This window comes from Mauremys mutica, chromosome 1 (genome assembly GCF_020497125.1).
Source record: "Mauremys mutica isolate MM-2020 ecotype Southern chromosome 1, ASM2049712v1, whole genome shotgun sequence".
In the NCBI taxonomy this organism is placed as follows: domain Eukaryota; kingdom Metazoa; phylum Chordata; order Testudines; family Geoemydidae; genus Mauremys; species Mauremys mutica.
Window position 1 is genome coordinate 207,786,149 of NC_059072.1, and position 21,155 is coordinate 207,807,303.

The window sequence follows — 21,155 nt, forward strand, 5'->3', positions numbered from 1 at the left end:
TAGGGGGAGTTGTATCATGGGAACCCCTGGCTCAAATGACTCCAAATCTGGACTACCTCACCACCATGCTACACAGTAAATTTCAAGGCATTCTGAGTCAGCATATGGATTCTCGAGCACTTAGAATAGTCTTTTAAACAATAAAAGACACTAAACCTTAACTATAATAGAGTTGCCACTCCACTATAATCACTTGTGTTGAGTGGATTTCCTTACTGCAGGCAAACAATATTCTGACCTCAGGAAACTCTGACAATAACATTTTTTTTAAGCAGTAAAAGTTATGACTGGACTTCTCTGAATATTTTCTTTATTTCTGACAAGTGTCAAAAAGCCACCTTTTAGTAGTTGGTGGAAAAGCAAACTAAACCCAGACTTTTAAATTTATGTATCCTGCTTGCCTTTTTTTTTTTTTTCTTTTCTTCCCCAGTTTGACTGAGCCATTTCTGCATCTGCTAATGAAGGAAGTCATACACCCAGAAAGTAATGCTCCCAATGGGATAAAATTCCATTTTATTGACATCTATCTGGAAGAACTGGCTAAAGCTGGAGCCAAGGAGGTAGAAAACACCTAATTCTCTTTGTGATTAATATTGCTGTATTATACAACCATCTTTTATCGGTGTTTTTAAATCCTAGTTTATTTATATTGTTTTAAATATAACTCATTAACACTGAACACTATGCTGTTCTTGGAAAAGGAACATAGATTGGTCACTCTCCAATTCTCACGCTCTGCTACAAATGCTCCAATTTTAGATTGTAAATATAATGAGGGAATCGTTTTGATTTTGACTCTCTCTTTTTTTGGGGGGGAAGGGAGGGAAGAAAACCCTATTGTTGTTTCTTTTGGGATTTTTAAAATTTTCATCACTCTTTTCTTTTATAAACATTCATTTTGAGCCCATACTTGACCTGATCCTTTAACCACACGTTGTAGAGATTCAGAAATCTAATTTTAAAACTGTCTTCAATGACTTGGGCACTACTGAATTCAGACATGTGCATTTTGATAGACTGCCCCATAAAGAACAAGTTACACAATTTGCCAGGTACCAGCAATATCTTTAATTTAGTTTGCCTATTATCTCTTTCAGTAGAGACCTTCCTCTCTCTTATTTAAGTCTTATTGGCTATTGCAAAGCAGCAGAATTTTGCAGCAGTCTAAAGTCTGATTCTACAGCAGCTACTGTGGAATTCTGCTGCAGGCATCTGAATTCTGCTGACCATTTTATTGCTACTTGAAATCCCTCCCCACAATGATGTTCTTCTTAGCCTGCTAGGGAGGAATCTCTGCAGCCCCCATATACTAATTCGTAGCCTTCGCTTTGCTAGTCCATATGTGGTGCTGCTGGCAGATGCCCTCCTGGTAACTATTTTCTCTCTCTCTTTAACAGACAAGATGTGCCTATTAGCAGTTTTGTAATAGTGCTTTCTAAAGAAGAGACAGCAGAATGCAAAGGGTGGCCCAGCAGGCAATTCTGTTGGCAGGTGTAGGCAGTGTATGTGTGTGTGGGGGGGAAGTTTCTGTAGCAGGAGACAGTGTCTACAATCAGGGCTCTAATTCAGCAACAGTTCCTCCAGCCCCAAAATTGCATAGAGTTCGTAAGGCCTATGACTAAGACTTTCAAAATGGTCTAAGGGATTTAGATTAATTGTAATGAAAGATGCGTGTAAATCCCCTAGACGCTTACTGTTCATTACTATTTTGTTTGGTGGTCTTTAGGTTAAGGTCTGCAAATCAGAGGACACCCAGGATTTAGTGTGCTGCAGACTTCCTTTGTGACCTTGGGCTGACTCACTTAACTTTTTCCTCGGTCTCATTTTGCCATCTGTGAATTGAGGATCAAGGGCATATTGTACGGTTTAATAAATCGATGTGTGCAAAGCACTCTGTTTCTATAGTGCGTCCATCAAATATCTCAGTGGTGGTGCTGAAGTGTTACTCTTGTCAATTTTAGTGGGGGAAAAAATGATGAAAAGTGCTGGCATGTAGCCTCTTAGAAAGATCTCCTACCTCACAATCTACAATGAGTTACTCGACCTGCCTGCTCTACTGTACTGAGTCTTTTTGTCTCCTAATCTCTCAGCTCACAGCAGACCAGAATCTCAAGTTTATTGAACCATTCTGCAAAATTGCTGCCAAATCTAAAGAGTAAGTTTGATGGATGAATATTGGATTTTCCATTTTATTTATTTATTTAGTCTAAGATCTAGGAAGTTCTTGAAATGCCATTTCAAAAGATAATAAACAAATGGACTGAAGCAAAGCAAAGAACGTAATGAAGTTCAGGTCATGGAGAAACTACCACTTGGGCAGGCCTTTGTGGCTAGCTTAACTCACCTTTATGTTCCTCAAAACCATAAGTGAAGTGGGTGTGTAAATATGGGAACCACCTATACCTGTGTTTATAGAGTACCTAACACAACAGAGCCTTGACTCTGATCTGGTACTATTGGAATATAAAATATTAACTAATAAACCAAGCAAAATCTCCAAGCTATAACATTGGAAGAACCAAATACAAAACTGGAAAATCTGTTTGGAGTTAAGTAACTTGTTTAAGTAATTGGTGACTTTTTTCCCCCAAAGTTAGATGCATCGCTCTCTCTCTCTCACGCCGTCTTCAAAGTGTTTTAAATGTAAATGGGAAGGAAAAGGGGCTTTTAACCCTTTGTGTGTGTTCCCTCTCACTCTCATCCTTTTTTATATAATAGTCGTCACCTGATGCAGGCAGTAGCCCGGGGTATCTTTGAAGCCATTGTGGATCAGTCCCCTTTTGCCATTGAAGACCTAATGAAAGAATTGAAAACAAGCTGCGATGGTGATGTTGAGCTGTCTGAGGAAGATGAAGCTGAAAACAAGGAGCCACTAGTGACCAAAGGTGAGGAAGAAGTGATGAAAATTTAGCCCAGACTTTAAAGAAATACGGTAACTACTGACAAGATCCAAATATGTATCCCACCTCCTAAAAATACCATTCCTACTCTCAGCCAACTTAAGGCATGCAGGTGGATACAAGAACCGCAAATCTTGCTTCTGTTCTCTTCAGGTGATCTAGTAGACAAAGTAACCATAGACTAGTCAATTACAAATATCTTAATGCTCCCTTTATATTCCAGGCCATACGGTTCCACATTTCAGTTTACTTACAGCAACAGCTGTAGATAACCCAGGACTGTCCAAAAACTAGAATTTTGGGGCAATGCTCTAGGAGGGAATTGCTCCAAGCTATTTCTTCTACTATGGGGATGGTTATTTCCAAGACCCAGAAATAATACTGCTGTTCTGAATTGCTTTTTCATCCTTGGAGCTAAAATGCTTGGATATAAATGGGGATGTATCATCCCCAATATAAAGAGCAGGTAACGGAGGTGTAGAGCATCTGCATTAGTTTCTGAAGGTAACACAGAATGTCTGTGCTAGAGGAAGGAAAAATATCAAGGTCTCCTGACTCTCAGCCCTATGCTCATATGCTAAATGATACCTGCATTCCATCTCCCTGCCTGCGGAGAGAGTTTCATGGCTCAGGTACTGCTCTTATTCTACCGTACTGGACAGAGTTTTCCCCATTCTTTCCGACTGATCTTTAAAATCCTTTTTGTGTAATAACAGACAAAGGTTTATCGAAAAAATCTGCACTGGGCATTGAAGAGCAAGAGGCCCTTTCTGAAAATGCTGATGAAAACATTGGTCCTGTTCTCCAGGTTTGTGCCTTGCTTCCTTCATGTTAACATGATGTCCCCATGAATAACCCTAGGCTTTTTTTATTTGTCACTCAGCGGATAGTGGAGACATCACCAGTCGAATAATAAGGTGCACATCTCTCAGGGTATGTCTACACTGCAAGTAAAAGCTCGTGGCTGGCCCATGCCAGCTGAGTCAGGCTGCAGGGCTGTTTAGTTGCAGTGTGGGCTTGGGCTGGAGCCTGGGCGCTAGGACCTGCACGGTGGGAAGGTCCCAGAGCTCAGGGTGCAGCCCGAGCTGGAACATCCGCACCACGGTTAAACAGCCCCGCAAGCCCCTGTCAGCTGGCACGGGCCAGCCATGGGTTTTTAATTGCAGTGTAGACAGACCCTACATGTCTTCAGCTGAGTGTCCTATTAATAACATATTTCTTGTGAGTAGGTTACAAAACAAATGACGAAAGAGAAGTACATGTGCCAAATTCTTTTTCTTCTCTCTCCCTGCCCCCCTTTTTTTCCCCCTTCCACCTCAAGAGGTACCAAAAAAGTTGCTAAAAACATAACTGTGTTCTGTCTGTCCCAGGAGTCAGCATATCCCTTACTCATGTTGACAGCACAAGTGAGAGGGTGGGAGGGTACACAGGAGATGGGGCTGGGCACTAAACGCGTGACAGACCTTATGAACTCGTTGGAACAAACTGCGGGGATCCAGGATTATGCTACAACAGAGATGCCTCGTGTTCCTGTGTTGGGCTGTGGCTCTTAAGTAGGGACTAGAATGTTGCACATTTAAATCTTGGCATTGAACTGAGAGGTTTTTAAAAAACAAGTTAATTTGTTTGCTTTTTCCTTCTGAATGAGAGTCCAGGTTAGAAGTGTTCTGAAAAAATATTATTTGAATGGTTCGTTGTAATGTAGTGTTTTTGTAGCCATGTTTATCCCAGGGTATGAGAGAGACCAAGTGGATAAGGTAGGGAGTATCTTTTATGGGACCAACTTCTCTTGGTGGAAGACATAAGTGTTCAAGCTACACAGAGCTCTTAGGTTGTCTCTTCGACCAACAGAAGTGGGTCCAATAAGATATTACCTCACCCACCTGGTTTCTCCCATTGTTATGTAGTCAGACAAAACCCATTCATAAAGCTAGCGTGTGCATTCGGGGGTTGAATCTTGGCAGAGATCAAGTGTAGTGGAAGGAATTGGAAGTAGTAAAAAGCATATGCTGCTTGAAGTATTTATAATATCAGCTATACTTGGCGGTTCAGTATGATAGCCTACAAAGATACTGTATTGTGCTTTCTTTTGGCAGTTTAACTACAAAGCTGTTGCTGACAGACTCTTTGAATTGGCCAGCAGAAAAAATACACCCGCCTTTAACCGAAAACGTCTGTACAAATTGGTCAAAAAGTGAGTTCTCTTGAAACAAAGCTCTGTATGATGATTTGTCTAAATAGACTTGACATCCTGTTTCCCCAAACCCCTCTACTGCTAGTGTCCACATCAAGAGATTTGCATCCTTTCATTAAAGGTGTTTCTGCAGTGAATTTACTGTCCAGTACATTCCTACTTGGCCCAGATATCTTAGAAAGAGGACATTGCTTACAGTATGTGGTAATATGAGTACAAAATCTCTGTCAGACATGGATATATGTATGGGTCTGAGACAGATTTTGGTTTTGCTTTTGTGTTTTTCACAGATTCCTAGAAACTAGAGTTGGAAGAGACTTGAGTTGTCTTGTCTGTACTTCATACCAGTTTAGGATTGTTCCCTGCGTTGCATTGTCAAGCACTTTGTCTTGTATAGTTCTAAGTATTTCAAGTGATCAGGTGTCCACGCCTTCACTTCGGAGATTACTCCACCCTCGCTTAAATCACACAGTATTTGAATAGCACTGTGCTCAAACTGCAGGGGAGGAGAGCGGCAGTGTTAAATCGCACTCTTGCCAAGACTTCTTCAGTAGTTTGGCTTTGAGTTGCTGGAGTTCTGAGGCAGATCTCTTGGAGAGCTAGCGTTTTGTAGCCCTCCGATGTATTATGCTTTCCTCAAAAGTGGGAAGTGTGCATCATAAATGTAGTAACTTGATGACATCTCAGTCAAATATTGTAACAGTAAGACTTTTTTTTTTTTTAACTTTTTCAGGTTCCAGGACCTAGCAGAAGGTGAGAATTGAGCATCAAAAAAGAAGCACTTTCATTCTGCTAAATGATTCATCCTGTTCTTGGTGTAGATTTGCAATTAATGTTGTCTTCATGTGCTGTTTGAAGGATATTAGTTTCAGAGGTTATTGCTGTGATGTGGTTTTCTCATTAGTAAGTATAACTTGCTCAGATTCACAAAGGAGGTCAGGTCCCCATATCTATTGCTTCACAACTTGGGGCAGCACTGTAATTTTATAAGCCGAGGTCTTGCCTTTTTATTCAAATTCTTTTGCTTCTTAAGTGAGAAACATGATCAGTTTGATTCAGAATAATGAAGAAACTGCACACTTCTGTGCACATTTCTTTTCAGTGCTTTAAACGTGCTGATAGACAAGTGGAGTGGGGAGTCAGTGTTTGTGCCCCTTGTGCTGTATGTGAACACAGAAACTACTTGTGGGGAAGGGGGTATTTTCAGACGTCTCATTAGACTTTTTGCTCAACAGGAATCTTCCCACAAGATGATTTCCCTGAAGATGTTTCTACAGATGAAGATGACGATACATTCAGCAGGGGCAGGCGAAAGAAAAAAGTTGTCAAATCCGTGGAGAAAGCCAAGCTGGAAAAAGATAAAGGTAGGAGGCAAAGCTAGGAAAGTGAGACCACTCTCACCAGTCTGTAGGTATGTCTACACTGCAGCAATGAGTGAGTCTCCTAGTCTGCGTAGATGGACTCAGGCTAGCAGGGCTCAGGCTAAAAATACATGTGTGGTACACTGAGACTGGTTCTCAAGCCTAGGGGGTCCGGTGGGCTTGAGAGACTGAGTTGCAGTGCTCACACTTCTCTTTTTAGCATGCTAGCTCAAGCCCTGCTAATACAAGTCTGTCTACCCAAGCTGGGAGGCTTGCTCCCAGCTGCAGAACAGACATACCTAGTGTGGCTTGGCAACATAACAGGATGAGATTGTTTTAAGTTAGTAATCAGTTGCTTGCTTGGGATTCACCGGTTTCTGAGTCTCATTGCAATGAAGGATAAAGGTTGAAATCCTGACCTCATTGAAGTCAACGGGAATTTTGCCATTGACGTCAGTGGAGCTAGGATTTCACCCAATATGCGGCAGATTGAGAAGAAGCTGTGCTTTGCCTTTACCCAGTCAAGAAGCACTATTGATATTTACTGTGAAAGCAAGAACATATCTGTCCCCTTGAAAGAGGAATGCCATTAGAACATTAGGAATTAGGGGGAATGGCTGGAAGAGAGGAATGGAAATAAGCTATCTAGGAGGCTTTACAGCTGTTTCTACCATCAGGGTTTGCATTTACATTGCTACAAGCTTAATGTTCTTCAGGAAAATGTACCAGAGTCAGCTGACACATGAACTGCCTTTTAATGGGTTTACCAGCAGGAAGGCCTCCGAGAGAGCACCTTGATGGGGTGGAGATATTACTACTTTAGAACTACTCATGGGGAACTGCTGGCAACCCGGCAGTAACATGAAGAAAGGCAAGAAAAGCATTAATAGGCCTGGAAAAAATGATATGGACTCTCAGTGGCCGTATGTGCAGTAAAGCTTTAGGGATGTAAGTAAAGCAACTCCTCTATTGCAGTTGTCTTTTCATTTTATATTTGGGTTAAATGTTGCTGCTTCTGATTTTTGCCTCCTTGCAGAGAAGGATGGAATAGAGGCATCAAGTACAGAGGAAGATGATGCATCAGGACTCCAGAAGAAGAGGAAGAGGTGGAAGAAGAGGGTCTCTCAAATTGCAGACTCCAGCACAGCTGATGGGAGAAGTGAAGAGGGGGAACCTGATGCAGTTGGACCCAAAGAACCCAACAAGGGCAGAGCACCAGAAACTAGTAAAAGAAAAAGAAAAAACAAATCTCTAGACAAAGAGGCAACCGAGACTGAAATTGGTGTAACTGGCAGTGGAGGAGATGGTGATAACTGTGCACAGGATGCTCGAACTGATGTAATGCAGACTAAAAGGAGACAACTCAAGAAAAAGAATACAAAACTGCAGAAGGTTCATGTAAAACCTGTATCTCAAAATGGACCAGCTAATGCCAATGCCCTGTGGGATGGCAGTGACTGTGCCACTGTAACTACTACCAAGATGGTGAAAAAGAAACAGAAAATGAGGACTGTCTTACTCAATGGCTTATCTGAACAGGCTGCTCTGCAGTCAGAACAGGAAAGCTTGCAGAATAGCCTTACAGGAGAAGGGGACTCTGAATCCACACTGCCCCAAAAAGTCAAATTGAAGAAAAAACCTAAGTTGGGCAGTTTAGATGGGCTCAGGGTCTCAAACCAGAAACCACCATCCCTGAAAAAGAAGAGGAAGATCAAGGAGGTGATAAACTCTGTTGAAGTGAAGGGAGTTCTTGAGGCTGCATGCAAGAAAAGCAAAAAGAGTGTAAGCAGAGGGCTCTAATTCTCTTTTGCCTGTGAGGCTTGTTTGAATTCAGTTTGAGCTGAGTGGTCTATGGGATGTTTTTTTACACGTGTTAAATTCACCTTGTCACGGGATAACAATATCAATTGGGAATTAAGGGAGTGGGAGGGTCCCATGGGTATATTTCACCACCCAACAGTGTCATGGATCTGAATCTAAGGTGGGGACTTTCATTGCTGGTAGTGCTTCCATGACTACTTGTGTGAATGGGCCAAATTCTTGGAAGGAGGGCATTGCTGTGCTCAACTTGTTCTTGGCCAGGAGGCCATCTCTGATGCAGCAATAATAGTTCTTTGCAACAATTTATGGTTATTTTGGTTTTTGTCCCCTACCCACAAGGGAGGGTGTAAGTGGAGGCAGTCTGGATTTAGAAAGCATTTAGGGTCCAAAAATACTTTGCAGGTTATGACTTAGACAACACTGCAGGAATCCTGGCAGTTTTTCCTTGAAATATTCTGAGTTTTTTCCTTAATGAAAATTATTGAATATTTAAAAGTTATATATTTTCATTTCGTTTACTGATGTATTTCAAACATTTCAGTCCAAGTTTTGCCCCTCACACCATTCATTTTGTCTTTGCCATGGTTCAGAGGAAACGATTCTGCAAACATTTATGAACATTCTTTGTTCCTCTGCCTTAAAAACCAGGCTGCTTAAGTCCTGTGTATGCCTTGGTTACATACCGATTTAAACAAGTTTTAATACACATCTTTAATTAAACCTGTGCAAATTTGTGTATAGACAAGGACTAATGGTATAGTCCTTGGAGGACTAGTAACTCATACATATGATACTGTTAGAAAGTTTCCAGAGCGCTTTATACGTAATACTGTGATCATTTTTTTTTTAAAGGGCTATATGTTCAGAGAAAGAGTGCTTCGTGATAGTATTGGAAATTGGCATTTCCAAATTGCAAATCTCACATTTCTGCCATTGGAGAGTTTGCAAAATATTGGATCTTTAAACCTGTCTCTGGCACAGATTTAAATAGTGCTTCACTCCTTTATGATGTACAAAGATGGATTCCCCTTTTTTAAAATCTTGTTTTAAATTGTGTAATATCAGGTTCTCACTTCTCTGTCTTTGATGGAGGAGGTTAGAACTCAGGAATGTCCCACAAAGCTGAATCCTGACTTGCAAATTTCCCCGCTTCCAGCAGAGAGGAGTTGGAGATGTTTTGAGTCTTGGTTTCCCAAGCATGAAAAATTTTGAGAATTGGAAGAAGCTAACTCTATACATCATAAAAGAACAGGAAAGGGCAAAACCAGAAATGTTCAGAATTGCTTCACAGTTTACCTGCTAAAATTGGGAAGCTAAAACTTCTGCGTTGTTTGAAGTGGAGCTTAATTTTATTAGTTCTGGTCCCAGTGGCCATGAGATTCGGATTCTGATCTCCCTCTCCTTTTATTTATTTGTAAATTTTTTAAATAATCTAAACTAACATTACTCAGTTTGTCTATGAGGAGAGGGCAGCCACTCAGTGGCCAGTGCTCTACAAGAGACTTTGGTTTCGTTCCTGGTAGCTTTCTTGTTCCCCAGGCTAAAATGTATTGTTAGCATATTCAGTCCCTACAGAGGAAAGCATGCTTTGTATTTTTCAGTAGCATCCTGTCCACTCCTCTGTCCATCCAGCTAAAGGAGTAGAGTTATACGGACCCAAAAGCAATCCCATGTAATCCTTGACCCTACTGGGGCAGAAGAAATGGGGAAAGCTTCAGAGCTCCCAGATGGACATAGAAGGAGTAGGGGAACCTTGTACTCCTGAAAATGATGCCATTATCTGGACCCTGACAGGGATCTTACAAGTTCCCTTCACCTTCCAGAACTCCATCAATGCACCTCCTCTTCAACAGTCTTGCGGTTCCAGCGCTGACCTTTCTTGAACAGAGACTTCCAATCATGCAAACTTGTGAGGCATTTTTGTAATGGCGGTAAATGTTAACCAGGGGACTAACAAGTGACCACAAACTAGGATTCATTCATGACGAGTGACCATTGTTTAACTATGGCCACCACTGGCAAATGGCTAGCACTAACCCTAGCTAGCACCCTCTATTTCTCAGTTAGCTGCTGCTCTTTCTCACGCTGAGTAAACTTGTGTTTTATTTTTCCCCTCGTAGGAGGTTGGTGGCACTCTCATGCCGTTAAAGAAAAAGAAGGCAAAGACAGGGAATGACTTTGTGAAATTTGAAAAAACAACTTTACCAAAGCCAGTGTTCTTCAGGAAAGCCAAAGGCAGCCTCTCTTCAACCAGAGCCTCCATGCAGGTAAAGTGACCCTGATTTGGTCCCCCAAAATTGGGGGGTTGCCTTAAGTATGGCTCACGGAACTCCGAGACTTGGCTCATGGCCACCCACATCTGAAAACCGAGGGCAGCTTGCCCTGATGTGGGTCTCAACCTGTGATACTCCATCTGGATCACACCAGTGTCTCAGTCTAGTTTGGCTGGGATCTATAGTCTCCATGGGCAGCATCTATGACTGTGGAAGAGCAGCTGTTGTCTGCTCCATCCTGTGCAAACTAGATGTGGCCCTGAGGCTCCTGACAAATTCTCAGCACTGTTCATACTTGATAAAAGTTTGGGAACCCTAACCTCAGTGAAAACTGGCCTGGAGCGCCTCAGCAGATAGAGTTGTGATTGCCATGGGGTTTTTAAGTCCATTCAAGAATTAATCTATATACATATATTTCCTCCCTCCCCCCCCCCCCCACACACACAAAAGCAAAGCTGTCAATGTGAGCAGTTTAAACTCTTCAAAAGTAATATTCTGTAACTTGTTGCTTGTATGTGTCTGGATTATCTGCCATCTGAGTTGATCAGAATGATCATCCCCACATTTGCAACGTCGTCTGTCTGGCTTGCTCTTGCTGGTGGTTGTCTTCCTCTTCAGGGAGTAAGGTGGAAAGTGAAGCCTCTGACTACGTCTAACCAAACTCTGCCACCACTTTAGTCTCCCCTGCCCCCTTCACCCCCAATAAACTGCACTAATCTTCTTGACACCTGTAAAATAGGCAGTTTTAAAATAATTTTAAAAAATAAAATAACCAAACAAACCACTTTGAGTAGTGTAAGCTGATTCAGGCATATTTCCTAAGGCTGACGAATTGGGATGGTGACATCTTTCATTGTTTAAAAGAAATCCCTCTTGTCTAAAGTGTAGTTTTGAGGGTTTACATTATTTTGAGAATACTAAAGGAACAAATAATTATTGCTCTTACAGATGGGCTCTGAGTTTTGCAGTTCTTTCTGTTCATGGAAGCTTATAACAGAAGAGGTCTTCTGAAACTGCCAACTTGTTTCCATATAAGCCTCTTAAACTTTCTCTCAATCTTTCTAAGCACTATTAAAATTATGCTTTGTAAGACCCTCGTAGCTCGGTGGGCTAAGAGTGCTGTGAGGCCAGCGTACTTAACATCTGGGAGGAAAGACCGTCGTCTTGGTTGTTGGCGAGCTATCTAGTCAACTTTAAGAAATATCCTTCCTTCTTGTCCATGACGATGGTGGCTGCTAAGCAAAGGCTGCTATGCCTAGGCCTTTAAGGTGGGAAGGGTATCTACAACAAGGGAAGAAACTGGGACTCCTCAGAGTTCCAGCAGGGAAACAGACGTAATGTTGCCTCAAATCAATCTTTATTTGCCATCTTCATTTTATTCTGTAGTTAAACAAGCTGCAGTGTTCCAGCTCCAAAAAAGTCACCTTTGGATTGAATAAGAACATGACTGCAGGTGAGTTTAAGGTGTCTGCATACCTTCACCATGTGTCTTTTGGGGTGCAGGGGGGCAAGGATGAAAGGGGAGGGAGGTGAGAACTACACAGACAGTATGTAGAAGTGGATGCGGAACGTCTCGGATGCTGCTTCTGGAGTTTGTCTTTTTGTCACAATCTTGGTATTGTTTATGAACCCAAGTCATGTTCCAGGAAACAGACTGAAATCTATAACCTGGTTCAGAGACAAAGGAGTTGTCTTGACTCCATGAAGTTGCATTGATTCCCTAATGGATGGAATCCACTGGATTCAGTAATGCCATAGTAGAGTGGTTTCAAATCCGTGTCATTCCGTCTACTGCTTTGTAAGAGTCTCATGTTTTCACCAAAAAGTTGACCAGTGATCAGATCACTAACATAGTGAACATCAATGTAAATGCGGTAGGATCTGACAAAATAGGGAAAGACTAAGTTAAGAATTACTTAGACAAGTTAGATGTCTTCAGGTCTGCAAGGGCTGATGAAACACATTTTAGCACTGGCTGAAGAGATCTCTGAGCCATAAGCTGTTACCTTTAATTGTGGAGGAAGGAAGAGATCCCAGAGCACTGGAAAAGGGAAAATATAGTACCTGTCTATAAAAAGTGGTCTAAGGATAATCCAGGGAATTATAGACCAGTCAGCTTAATTTTGGTAACCCGGAAGAATAATGGAGAAAATAATCAAACAATCCATTTGTAAGCACCTAGAAGATAATAAAGTGGTCAATAACAGTCAGCATGGATTTGTCAAGTACAAATCTTGTGAAACCAACCTAATAGCCTTCTTTCACTAGGCTTGTTACCCCTTCAGTAATGGGGAAGCAGTAGATGTGACATATGTTGACTTTAGTAAGGCATTTGATGCTGCATATGATCTCCTAAATTAAGGAAGTATATCCTACATGAACCTACTATAAGGTGGGTGGACAACTGGCTGGAAAACCATTCTTAAAGATTAGTTATCAATGGTTCACAGTCAAGCTGGACGGGGCATATCAAGTAGGGTCCCCCATGGATCTGTCCTGTGTCCAGTTCTATTCAATATCCTTATTAAATTATTTGGATAATAGCATAGAGAGCACACTTATAAAGCTTGCAGACAATACCAAGCTAGGAGCAGTTGCAAGTGCTTTGTAGAGCAGGGTTAGAATTCAAATTGATAAACTGGAGAAAAAGGATGGAATTCAATAAGGATCAAATGCGGAGTACTCCACTTAGGGAGGAGTAATCAGTTTTCCAAATACAAAATGGGAAATTGCTTAGGAGAGAGTTCTGCAGAAAGGGATCTGGGGGTTATATTGGATCACAAACTAAATATGAGTTGTCACTGTAACATTGTTGCAGAAAAATCAATGATTATGGGATATATTAGCAGGAGTGTTGTAAGCAAGACATGACAAGTAATTCTTCCACTCTACTCAGCCCTGAGAAGACCTCAACTGGAGTACTGTGTCCAGTTTTGGACTCCACGCTTCAGGAAAGTGTGGACAAATTGGAGAAAGTCCATAGAAGAGCAACAAAAATGATTCAAGGTTCTAGAAAACATGAGCTATGAGGAAAGATTGAAAAAATTGTGTTTGTTTAGTTTGGAGTAGAGAAGACTGATGGGGTTATAACAACAGTGTTCAAGTTCATAAAAGGCAGTTTTAAAGAGAAGGGTGATAAATTGTTCTCCTGTTCCACTGAGGTCAGGACAAGATGTAACGGGCTTACATTGCAGCAGGGGAAATTTAGGTTAAACATTAGGAACAGTTTCCGAACAGTAAGGGTAGTTAAGCACTGGAACAAATTACCTAGGGAGGTTGTGAAATCTCTGTCAAACCTGTTCTCAAAAACCTGCAATGACGAACACCTGTCAGGGATGGTCTAGGTCAGGCCCGCACAACATGTGGCCCCCATGGGCTCACTGTGCAGCCCGCGGGCAAGCAGCGCAATGGGGCTGTCGAGAGGAGCGGCACCAGGGTTTTTGCTGCCCTAGGCAGCAGCGCTCCTTCTCTGAGCATTCGGCGGCAGGGATCCTTCCACTCCACATCTTTGGGGCATTTCGGCGGCGGGTCCCGGAGCGAGTGAAGGACCCGCTGCCGAATTTCCGCTGAAGACCCAGAGCGGAAGGGCCCCCCCCCACCGCTGAATTTCCGCCAAGGGTGGCAAAATGCCACCCCACCAAATCCTGCCACCCCAGGCGACCGGAGAGCCAAAGCGTCGGCTTGCAGGGACGGCGTGCCCCAGCCATGGAGGAGCCGGCGCGGCACGGGGGGCAGCAGTCCTGCAAAGGCGGCGGCACTGCTAGCGGGGAGCAGCCGCGCTCCCCGCCCCTCCTGCCCAGGCTGTGGCCTGGTGCACCCCTCCCCCCACCCCTGGGGGGGGCTTCTGCAGGCTGCAGCAGATGCATGCGGTTGGCAGCCCCTGTGGGCCCTCCGGCTCCCCCTCACCACGCTTGGGCTTTGCGGCTCCCGGGCATGTGAGCCACCAGGGCGTGGGGCCCTGAGCCTGCTCCGGAAGGGGCAGCGGCAGTGGTGGCTCAGACTCCTGAGAGCTGCAGAGCCCGAGCACGGCGAGGGGGCAGCCGGGGGGTGCATGGGGGGCCGGCGCCCACATGCATCCGCTGCAGCTTGCAGGAGCCCCCGAGGGGGGCGCCGGGCTGCAGCCTGTGCAGGAGGGGCTGGGGGGTGTGGCTGCTCCCCGCTAGCCGCACCACCACCTTTGCAGGGCTGCTGCCCCCCTGCACCACGCCAGCTCCTCCATGGCTGGGGCTCACCGCGGCCGCGAGCGGGACGCTCTGGCTCTCCGGTGCCTTCGGAAGGCAGCTCTTCCCTGCCAAGCTGCTGCAGCGGCCCGATCCCGGCAAAGCCAGTGAGTGGACTCGGGGTGGGGGCCGATGGAGTGGGGTGGGGAGGGCTTGCAGGGGGGCTGTGCACCCTCCAAGAGAGTTCAGGGGGCGGGGAGGGGGGAACCTGGTCTGGGGAGCAGCCCCTGGGCAGGCTGGCCCATGGGGTCTATAAAGACTTAGCAGGGAGGGATAGCTCAGTGGTTTGAGCATTGGCCTGCTAAACCCAGGGTTGTAAGTTCAATCCTTGAGGGGGCCACTTAGGGATCTGGGGCAAAAATTGGTCCTGCTAGTGAAGGCAGGGGGCTGGACTTGATGACCTTTCGAGGTCCCTTCCAGTTCTAGGAGATAGGTAATAATTGGAGATATACCAATTACCTTTGTTGGGATTTGCCCCTCAATGAACCGATGTGCAGAGGGATGGGGGGCGCAAGGTGGAAGTTTCGCCTAGGGCCCTGGGCAGGCTGGCCCATGGGGTCTATAAAGACTTAGCAGGGAGGGATAGCTCAGTGGTTTGAGCATTGGCCTGCTAAACCCAGGGTTGTAAGTTCAATCCTTGAGGGGGCCACTTAGGGATCTGGGGCAAAAATTGGTCCTGCTAGTGAAGGCAGGGGGCTGGACTTGATGACCTTTCAAGGTCCCTTCCAGTTCTAGGAGATAGGTAATAATTGGAGATATACCAATTACCTTTGTTGGGATTTGCCCCTCAATGAACCGATGTGCAGAGGGATGGGGGGCGCAAGGTGGAAGTTTCGCCTAGGGCCCTGGGTTCGCCCCCTGCCCAGTGGGGAGCCCCACCTCACAGCCCCATGCACACCGCACTCCAGCCGCCCTAATACACAGAACCACACGTGTCTCCATCTCCCGCTTCCCCCGCCTGGCGTACAATGGGTGCATCACTTCTGAGGTGGGAAGCGCTGGGCATGAGGCAGAGCTGGTAAGCGAGGGAAGGGGTGCCTGGCCTGGGCTCGAGCCGCAGCTGGGGGGTGGGGGGGTGGGGGCTGCGCCAAGACCCCCTCCCCCAACTCCCCCCTTGTTTGGGGGTGGGGTGGCTACTGCACTGATTGGTCCCAGGGCAGCCTCCGTAGTGATGGGGCTGGGGGGCGGGGTTTGAACTGTCTGTGGGCAGCCAAGAAATCCCCGGGGGAGGTAGGGTGGGTGGGTGTGTGTGTTGCACCTGAGACCTTCCCCCTCCCCGGTCACACTGCACCCCTGGGCTCCCTGTGGCCCCTGTGTTTGTGTGTTGGACAGTCACATCCAATCCTTTCACACTGCCCCCCTTTCCTCTCCCTGGCGCTGGGGGTGTGTGTGTTGTGTTTTTTGCGGGGGGAGGAGGGGGTCGGGTTTTGGCGGTGCTGAGAGGGGTGTTCGGCCCTCAGCTGTTTTCTTTGGAGGAATATGGCCCTCGCCACTTTACGAGTTGTGCAGGCCTGGTCTAGGTAATACTTAATCCCCTGCACTGTGGAAGGATTGGACTATTTGACCTATTGAAGTTCTGTCCAGTCTGACATTTCTGTGATTCTGTGAAGCTCCCTGTCTTCAAATTCCCCACTGCTTCGTTCTGCCTCCCAGCAGAAACATCTGTGAAATGCTGAGGGTCCATGCTCCATGGCAGGGGAATCGCCATTATTACGGAAAAATTCCAGTTTTACTTTGGCTGCCTCTACTGACCATGATATTAACAAATAAGTATCATAGAATCATAGAATCTCAGGGTTGGAAGGGACCTCAGGAGGTCATTTAGTCCAACCCCCTGCTCAAAGCAGGACCAATTCCCAACTAAATCATCCCAGCCAGGGCTTTGTCAAGCCTGACCTTAAAAACCTCTAAGGAAGAAGATTCCACTACCTCCCTAGGTAACCCATTCCAGTTCTTCACCACCCTACTAGTGAAAAAGTTTTTCCTAATATCCAACCTAAACCTCCCCCACTGCAACTTGAGACTATTACTCCTTGTTCTGTCATCTGGTACCACTGAGAACAGTCTAGATCCATCCTCTTTGGAACCTCCTTTCAGGTAGTTGAAAGCAGCTATCAAATCCCCCCTCATTCTTCTCTTCTGCAGACTAAACAATCCCAGTTCCCTCAGCCTCTCCTCATAAGTCATGTGCTCCACACACAGGAACTCTTACATGTTCATACTTTTCTTGGGGACATATTGATGTGTATAAAATTGAAATTGATTTCTAATGTACTAAGACAAGGTATCCATTTTCTTACCTTTTTGTTCCTCTCTAAGATGTAGACCACATCTTATTATTTCAGCACTGGAGTAGCAGACTCTGTATATTTTACAACAGTAAGTGTGTGTGCTCATAAACCATCTTAAACCCTACTGCCAACAATGGTGATCAACCGCTAGGACCATGGGATTTAAACAGTATGAATAGTGCTTGTTCCCCTCCTTCCTTTCAAAGAGAAGATGTAAAGTTTAGTAAGAAACCTAGATCAAGGGCTCTCAGTCTGAATTGCATCTTTACAGAGAGATTGTTTTGTGGGCACCTTGCCTCCCACTTACAATCGTGGCATAACTGGCAACTGCAGGAATAGGAGAGAAGTATTTAGCTGGCTTTTAATGCGATAGAGGATCTGGTAACAAGGAGAGCTACACCACATGGCCAGCCAGTTCTCTCTGGGTACCACCAGTCAGTGCATGGGTTACAGCTGAAGGTGGTAGCACAACCGAAAGAGAGAGCGATAAGGCACCATCAGGAGCTGGAGATTCATGCTGGCCTCTTCCATACCCCATCCCTGCAAATCTTAGGTTTTTGATTGTTGCTAACAGCCTGGATCTCGTGCATTAATGGCAGATTTCCTTGGTACTCATTTGAGTGCCAGAGCAATCAGGGAACTGTGGAACTGCCTGAATCTCTTTCTGGATCTCTAATAACTTTGTCCTTTAACTTTTATTTGACAGAATTTAAAAAGACAGACAAAAGTATCTTAGTGAGCCCAGAAGGAGCCTCCCGGGTGGCTTTCAACCCTGAACAAAAGCCTCCCCATGGGGTGCTGAAGTCACCTGGAACACCCACAGGTGAGCCCCGGATGAAGAAATCATTTGTAACGCCAGCTAAGAAGAGACCAACCGCTATGGACTTCTTTTAAGCCGAGTCGGAGTGGCCTACTTTTGTACATGACATTTCAGGAAACTAGAACTTTCTCTGGAGGTATTTTGGACGTCTCTATTTTTTTAAATTGCTCTTAACTGTATAGAAAAGGTTCTGATTGTGACCTGTGCCACTGCTGCTTTTACCACCTTTTCAGCTGTACCTTGTGAAGTACCTTTGTTCCACCTGTTACAGAAAAGAGATTAAAATGAGAGTCTGCCCAGGTTTCCAAAAGGTGTGATCTCTCCCCATGACATTCTCAAGAGACTTGCTAGTTAAAGAACTTTTAGGGTCAATACTTCGAGACTGATTAAGAAAACTTGCTCTTCAAGCTGCTTGACTGTCTTCAGCAGGTCAGGATGTTAGAGAAAATGTAGATGTTTAAACCTACTAGGCAGCTGTCAGTGTATTTACAGATTTGCTCCTGACTCTTGCCTTGTGTGTCATTCTGATCGCTGGCATTCTGATTTAGCCTGTTTCTGCTAATGAGCTGTTAAATCGACTTCTGACAGTGAAAACCTAGTGTCTCTGTTTTAATGGACCACTTCACTTTCAGTAGCCTTACTCATGGCAGCAAAACGTTTCCATGGATTAGAAATAAAGTAGCTGTTCAGATGATCATTTCATCCATAAACCCCTGACGCTGATTGGCCAATCAGCTGTTTATATGCAAACCACATGAATATCTGTAAAACAAGTGACTTGTACTTCACTATCACTTGTGGTGGCAGAGTTGGCTCCTCCACATTCTTCCTTTTACCTACTACTGAAATAATGCTATCATATTTGAGAAGTCTCTTGTATTTCAATGTTCCGTTCTGTCTTCTTTCCCAAAGAGATTGCAAAAGTTTCAAAACAATCTTTGTTTCTGCCTCTATCAATTGGTGTCACTACATTTGAGCAGAGGTCAGACTTTCATTCACTGAATGAAGTTTATACCATATTAAAGCAAGCTAGATCAGAGTAGTGCATCTTTGTATAGGATACACATCTCTCTGAAAACCTTGGTGCCTTTAAATACAAGGTAGAGCTTTATAGCCCAAGCAGCTCATAGCTTTTTCTTTAAGGTAGAACCAGAAGAATTATTGCTACAGGATTTATTTCTGGTGTGTTTTATTCTGCAAGGAATATTCAGGTATTCTATGATTATCCCTATGATTTTACTTTGTTTTAATTTTGTTTCTTACTCTTATAACTTCAGTCAAGAATGAGATAAACTTCGGTAACAGACCATTAATTTATTCTGACAAATTATGTTGTAGAAACTATTCTATAATCTGGTGCAGTAGGTCTTTTCTGAAAGACCTGCCTATACAAAAAAGGATTTGCACCACACCTCTGCATTGGACTTCAGTCTTAAAGCACAATGGAGTGCCAGGACACAGCTATTCATTTAACTTCCCTCTGTTGCTTCTGGGAATCCATAGGCACAGAAAGCCCATGTCATTATCTTGTCATATCAAAATGCAGATGTTTACTTTAGCCAGCGGAGTAAATATGTAAAATCTATCTAGAAAGATAGATAGATCCATATCTTTTGACCAGTATTTGGTGCCTGCTGTCCTCTGCCAAATAGTTCCAAAAGCTACCAGAATGAAACTGTACCTTCTGAGAAACCAGTTAATTTACAAGTTCTCCAAAATGTTTGTATCTTTGTAAATTAATGATGGTGCTCAGTGTTAAATGGCTCTTGCTGTTACACTAAATTAATGCCAGTCCACGGCTTGTGGTACTGACATAAGAGCTTTAGAAAATCATTTAGTCCTGCTGTTTGAATGTTACTACTCAGTCAAAATGAAGGACTGAATTTCAGTGGGCTGAATTTTTTGTTATTGATCTGGCTGCTCAATAAAGAACTAAAGAGCATACATCTGACAATATTAATATGTGCTGTTTGGTACATTATTAATTTATAAATATGAGAAATTCTCATTATCGAAGAAAATGACTTATCCTTAGAAGACAGTGGTGAGTAGGAATTAACAAGGACTAATCAATAATATGTTGTGCTGTTTATCTTGTACTATGGGTAAGAAGTCTCTCATGGAATATGCATAATAGCATTTGTATGTGCATGGACTTCAGTGCATTATGTTTGAGATTCAGTATTCCTCCAAGGATGTAGATGCAACACAATCAGGGGGTTGAACCTGGTGTATATAGAGAGACACGGGATCAGAAGTTCAAATAAAATGTCTATTTTTTTTTCATCTTTCTGCAAGCATCTTTATATTCTCTCATCCCTCTTTACTGGTTCTGGATCCTGTGACCGAGTGCTTGTCCAAATGTACTATCTCCCACAGATGCTAAATGGTGTGGGTAAAAATGGCAGTCACTGTTTAATGAATATTGTAGTGATATGATTGCTCATTAGGGCTCATGGATTTATGCATTCTGTGTCTGTCTGTACCATTATATTGGTGAATGTCTTGTAAATATGCATGTGTAATATGTATTTCATTTGCTTCAGTGGTACCTGGAATTTCATTAAGGACAAGTTTTTAAGAAAACCCAAAAAATTGTCAATGCAATTGCTAGATTAAATTGATTAAATTACCCAGAACATTTCAGTAATGGAAATTCCAGTAAACACTGAAGATAAATAAAGGAGACATCAATGCAACATCTGGGATACCCACTGTGCAAACACAATTGTAGTACAAAGAGATGGATTTTTAAAATAAGTGGGTTCTAATCTGGTTGATATCACTTAATAATTTTATTCCAAATCTGTAGCTGCCAACCATATTCAAAGTTGAAATAAACAGAAGGGTGGAATTAATGTGGTAAGATTAAAAGGACAATATTTTGTAATGGGTATCTCTCTCTCTCTCTCTCTCCATTTTTTTTATAAATCTGGTCAACTTTGTACTTGTGAAACTTTTCTGATGGTTTGTAATTCTTTATAATTTTAGATGAACTCAAAAGCACAGAACGAATCCTCTAGGAAAACCTGTTTAAAATCGTATTTAAAATATCTGGCTATAAAAGCTTTTATTTTTTATCAAAGCTTAAAGCTTTGTGCACTCCTGTTCCTTTTATTCTCTTGTTTCCTGAACATAACTTTTATTGCAGGCAGGAAATTGTTTCTTGCACTACTTTGTGTACATCTTCAACTGCACTGTTAATATAAATATGGATGGTTAAACATTGGATCTTTTCGTCAAATCCAATAAAATTCATTTCTGTGGATTTTGTA

General features: G+C 43.5%; 1 protein-coding gene across 1 annotated transcript in view; it reads left to right on the plus strand.

Annotated features, from left to right (window-relative positions):
- Window positions 1–21,155, plus strand: part of RRP1B (ribosomal RNA processing 1B) — a 34,136-nt gene extending 12,981 nt beyond the window's left edge. The window contains exons 6-16 of the mRNA XM_045002603.1: window positions 431–560; window positions 2,091–2,155; window positions 2,719–2,885; window positions 3,617–3,708; window positions 4,997–5,094; window positions 5,828–5,847; window positions 6,330–6,458; window positions 7,492–8,237; window positions 10,397–10,543; window positions 11,936–12,002; window positions 17,767–21,155. Of these exons, the coding sequence (XP_044858538.1) occupies window positions 431–560; window positions 2,091–2,155; window positions 2,719–2,885; window positions 3,617–3,708; window positions 4,997–5,094; window positions 5,828–5,847; window positions 6,330–6,458; window positions 7,492–8,237; window positions 10,397–10,543; window positions 11,936–12,002; window positions 17,767–17,954 (1,849 nt within the window). The 3' untranslated portion in view covers window positions 17,955–21,155. The remainder of the gene's footprint in view (window positions 1–430; window positions 561–2,090; window positions 2,156–2,718; window positions 2,886–3,616; window positions 3,709–4,996; window positions 5,095–5,827; window positions 5,848–6,329; window positions 6,459–7,491; window positions 8,238–10,396; window positions 10,544–11,935; window positions 12,003–17,766) is intronic.